A 6,041-nucleotide genomic window follows, 5' to 3' on the forward strand; every position below is an offset into this window, starting at 1 on the left:
AAAAAAAAAAAACAAAAAACAGAAAAATAACAAGTATTGACAACAATGGGGAGAAATTCAAATCCTTGACACTATTGGTGGGAATGTAAAATGATACTGCTGCTGTGGAAAACAGTTTGGCAGTTCCTCAAAAAAATGAAAAATGGAATTACCATATGATCCAGCAAATCTGCCTCTGGGTATATATCCAAAAGAATGGAAAGCAGTCTCAAAGGGATGTTTGTATATACATGTTCATAACATGATTCATAGTAGCCAAAAGGTGAAAGCAAGCCAAGTGCCTGTTGATAGATGAATGGGGGAAACAAAATGTGATCTATGCATGCAATGGAATATTATTCACCCAAAAAGGAAGGACATTCTGACACATGCAACAACATGGATGAACCTTGAGAATATTATGCTAAGTGAAATAAGCCAGTCACAAAAGGGCAAATACTGTATGGTTCCACTTACATGAGATATTTAAAATAGTCAAAACGTGTAGAGACAGAAAGTAGACTGATGGTTGTCAGGGGCTGGGGTGAGTAGGGAGATAATGTTTATTAAGTACAGAGTTTCAGTTTTACAAGATGAAAAGAGTTCTGTGGATACACAGTGGTAATGGTAGCACAATAATGTGAATGTACTTACTGACACTGAACTATACACTTAAAAATGATTAAGCCAGGCATGGTAGCTCCTGCCTTTAATCCTACCACTTTGGGAGGCTGAGACAGAAGGTAGCAAGACCCTGTCTCTATAAACTAATAAAAAATTAGCTAAGCATAGTGGCTGGTATACACCTATAGTCCCAGCTACTGGGGAGGCTGAGGCGGGAGGATTGCTTGAGCCTAGGAGTTTGAGGATATTGTGAGTCATGATTGCACCACTGTACTCCAGCCTAGGTGACAAAGCAAGACCCCCCTCTCTTAAAAAAAAAAGAAGAAGAAAAATGATTAAGATAAATTTTATATTACATGTATTTTGCCAATTAAATTTTTTTAAATAGCAGTGAATTTATAAAAGACTTGTAGCTACTTAAATTTTCAAACAGGCTGGGTGTGGTGGCTCACGCCTGTAATCCCAGCACTTAGGGAGGCTGAGGCAGGCAGATCATCTGAGGTCATGAGTTTGAGACAAGCCTGGCCAATATGGTCAAACCGTGTCTTACTAAAAATACAAAAATTAGCCGAGCATGGTGGCGCATGCCTGTAATCCCAGCTACTTGGGAGGCTGAGGCAGGAGGATCACTTGAACCACACCATTGCAATCCACTATGGGCAACAAGAGTGAAACTCCATCTCATAAATAAATTTAAAAAATAATAAATAAATTTTCAAACAGAATTACCTAGAAGTATGTCACTTAACTTTTCTTCCTTTTTTTTTTTTTATTTTTTATGTGTTCTAGCATCCATGAGTATGTTTTCTGATTTCCTGCAGTCTTTTCTGAAGCACTCTTCGGGTACAGTTTTTGATCTTGTGGAAGAGTATGAAAATATTTGTGGTAGTCAGGTAAGCTAATTTCACTCCATTAGTCAAACTTCGGCATTTTTGGTTTTTATAAACAGCATTAACCTCCTAATTTATAGCATTTAAGGGAGATGTCTTAGGGGAGCAGTGGCAGGAATGGAGGGAAAGTCAACTAGAGCATCTCTGCATTTTACATATTGAGGGTCCATACAAGATTTATTTGGGAGACAAAAGGATTCTGCTGCTTTGAAAAAGGAAAATCCGGCCAGATGTGATGGCTCCCAATGCTTTGGGAGGCCAGAGCAGAAGGATCACTTGAACCCAGGAGTTCAAGACCAGCCTGGGCAACATGGGAAGGCCTTATTCTCTACAAGAAATACATTTGCCAAGCATGGTGGTACACACCTGTGGTCCTAGCTACTTGGGAGGCTAAGGTGGGAAGATTGCATGAGTCCCAGAGTTTGAGGCTACAGTGAGCCATGATCACACCACTGCACTCCAGCCAGGGTGACAAAGTAGACCCTGTCTCAAAAAAAGAAATGAAAATTTAAAATATATGAAGAAAAAGAAAGAAAATATATGAAGAATATTTACAATTCAACAATAAGAAGTGGGGGTGGGGGGCGGGAGAGCATCAGGAACAATAGGTAATGCCTGCTGGGTTTAATACCAAGGTAATGGGTTGACAGGTGCAGCAAACCACCATGGCACATGTTTACCTATATAACAAACCTGCACGTCCTGCACATTTATCCTGGAACTTATAATAACAAAACAAACCTCAACAATAAGAAAATAAACAACCTAGTTAAAAAATGAACAAAAGGTGGGAACAGGCACGTCACCAAAGAAGATATTCAGATGGCAAATAAGCATATGAAGAAATGCTTTGGCGAGGCATTACTCATGCCTGTAATCCTAGCACTTTGGGAGGCCAAGGCGGGCAAATCACCTGAGGTCAGCAGTTCGAGACCAACCGAGCCAACATGTTGAAACCCATCTCTACTAAAAAATACAAAGTTGCCGGGCGCTGTGGCTCACGCCTGTAATCCCAGCTCTTAGGGAGGCAGAGGCGGAAGGATAGCTTGAGCCCAGGAGTTCGAGACCTGCCTGGGCAATATAGCGAGACCCCGTTCTCCACAAAAAGGAAAAAAACAAAAAGCAGACACTTTACAAAAGAAGACATACATGAGGCCAACAAACATGAAAAAATGCTCATCATCACTGGTCATCAGAGAAATGCAAATCAAAATAACATTGAGATACCATCTCACACCAGTTAGAATGGCGATCATTAAAAAATCTGGAGACAACAGATGCTGGAGAGGATGTGGAGAAATAGGAACACTTTTGCACTGTTGGTGGGAGTGTAAATTAGTTCAACCATTGTGGAAGACAGTGTGGCGATTCCTCAAGGACCTAGAAATAGAAATTCCATTTGACCCAGCAATCCCATTACTGGGTATATATCCAAAGGATTACAAATCGTTCTACTATAAGGACACGTGCACACGAATGTTCATTGCAGCACTGTTTACAATAGCAAAGACCTGGAACCAACCCAAATGCCTATCGACGATAGACTGGATAGGGAAAATGTGGCACATATACACCATGGAATATTATGCAGCCATCAAAAACGAGTTTGGCTCCTTTGTAGGGACATGGATGAACCTGGAAACCATCATTCTCAGCAAATTGACAGAAGAGCAGAAGATCAAACACTGCATGTTCTCACTCATAGGCGGGTGTTGAACAATGAGAACACATGGACACAGGGAGGGGAGCACTACACACTGGGGTCAGTTGGGGGGAAATAGGGGAGGGATGGTGGGGGGTGGGGAGCTGGGGAGAGATAGCAAGGGGAGAAATGCCAGATGTAGGTGATGGGGAGGAAGGCAGCAAATCACACTGCCACGTGTGTACCTATGCAACAATTTTGCATGTTCTTCACATGTACCCCAAAACCTAAAATGCAATAAAATAAATAAATGGAAAAAAAAAAAAATAAAAAGTTAGCCAGGTGTGATGGCGGGCACCTATAATCCCAGCTACTCAGGAGGCTGAGGCAGGAGAATCGCTTGAACCTGGGAGGCGGAAGTTGCAGTGAACCAAATTAAGCCATTGTATTCCAGCTTGGGTGACAGAGCAAGACTCCGTCTCAAAAAATAAAAAATAAAAAAACCCAGATAAGATGGTTCATATCAGCCATTAGAGAATTGCAAATTAAAATAATGACTTACTACAATATACCTATTAGAATGGTGAAGATCCGGGCCAGTGCTGTGGCTCCCGCCAGTAATCCCAACACTTTGGGAGGCTGAGGCAGGAGGAACACTTGAGGCCAGGAGTTCAAAGCCAGGCTGGGCAGCATAGCAAAACCCCATCTTTGCAAAAACAAAAAAGAAATAGAATGATGAGGATCCAAAACATAAATGCTGGAGAGGATGTGGAGCAACAGGAACTATCATTCATTGCTGATGGAAATGCAAACAGCTATAGCTACTTTGGAAGACAGTTGCAGTTTCTTAAAAACTAAACATACTCTTACCTAAATGCATATTGCTAAGTGAAAGAAGCCAATCTAAAAAGGCTACATATTATATGATTACAATTATACAACATTCTGGAAAAGACAAAACTTGGAAACAGTAACAAGTTCATCAGTTGCCAGGAGTTAGTTGAAAGGGAGTGATGAATAGGTAGAGCACAGGTTTTGTGTTTTTTTTTTAACAACTGGTAATCCAATTTATTAAAGTAGCTGACTTAAGCATCTGCAATGGTGACTTCCACCTCAACTCCTGGCTCAATACTGATGGAAGTAATCTGCTTAACAGTCTCAGAAGGACTGTGCAAGTCAATGAGTCGCTGTGGATTCTCATCTGGAAACGATCCCATGTCTTAGAACCCTCACCACAAGGAGTTTTTCTTGTAGTGATTCTCAAAGTCTTGGTAGGCATTCGACTGGTCCTTTCACTTTGAGGTTCTTTTCCTTTGCTCTTCTGATCAAATCAGCACATACCTTCTCTGGGGATTTTACGTTACGGCTTGTTAGAGTGATTCGAATTCGGTGAATTGCCACCTCTAGCTCCACAGGTGTTTTTCCAGTATCCTTAAAAGCCATGGCTGCTGCGCAGCTTCCTAACTGACTTGTTCCTCTGGGAGAGCGAACAGCAGTGAGTCAGGAGCAGGAGCGTGTGGATCCACGATATGCAACAACTACGAGACCGCATCTTCCTCCAAGCACAGGATTTTGTTTTTTTGTTTCTTTTGTTTTTGTTTTTAACTTGGGAACCAGAGCACAGGATTTTTAAGGAAGCGAAACTAGTCTGTATGCTATACATGGGTGACACGTCAGTATACATTTGTCATAATCCATCCATAGGATGTACACCACCAAGAAAGAATCTTAATATAAACTGGACTTTGGAGGATAATGATTTGTCAATATAGGTTCCTCAGTTGTAACAGATGTACCATTCTAGTGTGAGATATTGATGGTGAGGGAGGCTGTGATTTTGTGGGGGGAAGGGATATTCGGCTACTCTGCTTTCTGCCCCATTTTGCTGTGAAATTAAAACTACACTAGACCATGCGCAGTGGCTCACACCTGTAATCTCAGCACTTTGGGAAGCCTGGGCAAGTGGATTACCTGAGGTCAGGAGTTTGACACCAACCTGGCCAACATGGTGAAACCCCGTCTCTACTACAAATACAAAAAAATTAGTTGAGTGTGGTGGTGGGCACCTCTAATCCCAGCTACTCAGGAGGCTGAGGTGGGAGAATTGCTTGAACCTGGGTGGCAGATGTTGCAGTAAACTGAGATTGTGCCACTGCACTCTAGCCTGGGTGACAGAGTGAGACTCCCCCATCTCAAAATAAAAGTACACTAAAAAAAAAGTCTATTTTTAGAAAGGAAAATGCGTCAAGAAAATATTGCATTCAGTAATAATTGAAATAATAGTAATTGACAACTTTTTATCATTTAATGTTTTAATAATTGACCTCTGAATTGTTCTATTATAAATGCAGTAGCTTCATTAAATAACAAAAACAATAATAATCACTTAGTGAATCACTGGAGTCAGGATTCCAACTGAGAATGTAATAAATGAATGAAGTACAGATAACACTTTTATGAAGTACTAATTTTAAGACAGTACTAACATTACTTTGTAAATACTTACTAAGGGGTGGGAAAACCCATTGTGGTGTTCTGAATGAGAGCAGTCTTGTTCCTTAATTACTCTTGACAAGATAATGAGATACTGTTAATAACCTTTGAGAAAGATTTTCTTTACCCTGGGTCATTAAACCTCCTAATAAACAATTGTGTGTGTGTTTCTAGGGGGACCATTCATGTTTTTTATTAGATTTTCACATGTGCCTCAGTCCTGAAAATGTTCCCACCCCCCAACCCGAGACAGGGTCTCATTCTGTGGCCCAGGCTGGAGTGCAGTGGCACAACCTCTGCTCACGGTAACCTTCCCCTCCCGGGTTCAAGAGATTCTCCTGCCTCAGTCTCCCAAGAAGCTGAGATTACAGGCACGCTTCATCACCCCCGGCTAATTTTTGCATTTTTAGAAG

At 41.2% G+C, this 6,041-nt stretch overlaps 1 protein-coding gene and 1 pseudogene across 1 annotated transcript in view; one reads left to right on the plus strand and one right to left on the minus strand.

Annotated features, from left to right (window-relative positions):
* Positions 1-6,041, plus strand: part of NUP107 (nucleoporin 107) — a 59,065-nt gene that overhangs the window by 8,306 nt on the left and 44,718 nt on the right. Inside the window, exon 6 of the mRNA XM_017522813.1 lies at positions 1,393-1,496. Coding sequence (XP_017378302.1) covers positions 1,393-1,496 — 104 coding nt within the window. The remainder of the gene's footprint in view (positions 1-1,392; positions 1,497-6,041) is intronic.
* Positions 4,180-4,593, minus strand: LOC108300234 (annotated as a pseudogene).

The sequence above is a fragment of the Cebus imitator genome, unplaced genomic scaffold (assembly GCF_001604975.1).
Source record: "Cebus imitator isolate Cc_AM_T3 unplaced genomic scaffold, Cebus_imitator-1.0 Scaffold25, whole genome shotgun sequence".
NCBI lineage: Eukaryota > Metazoa > Chordata > Mammalia > Primates > Cebidae > Cebus > Cebus imitator.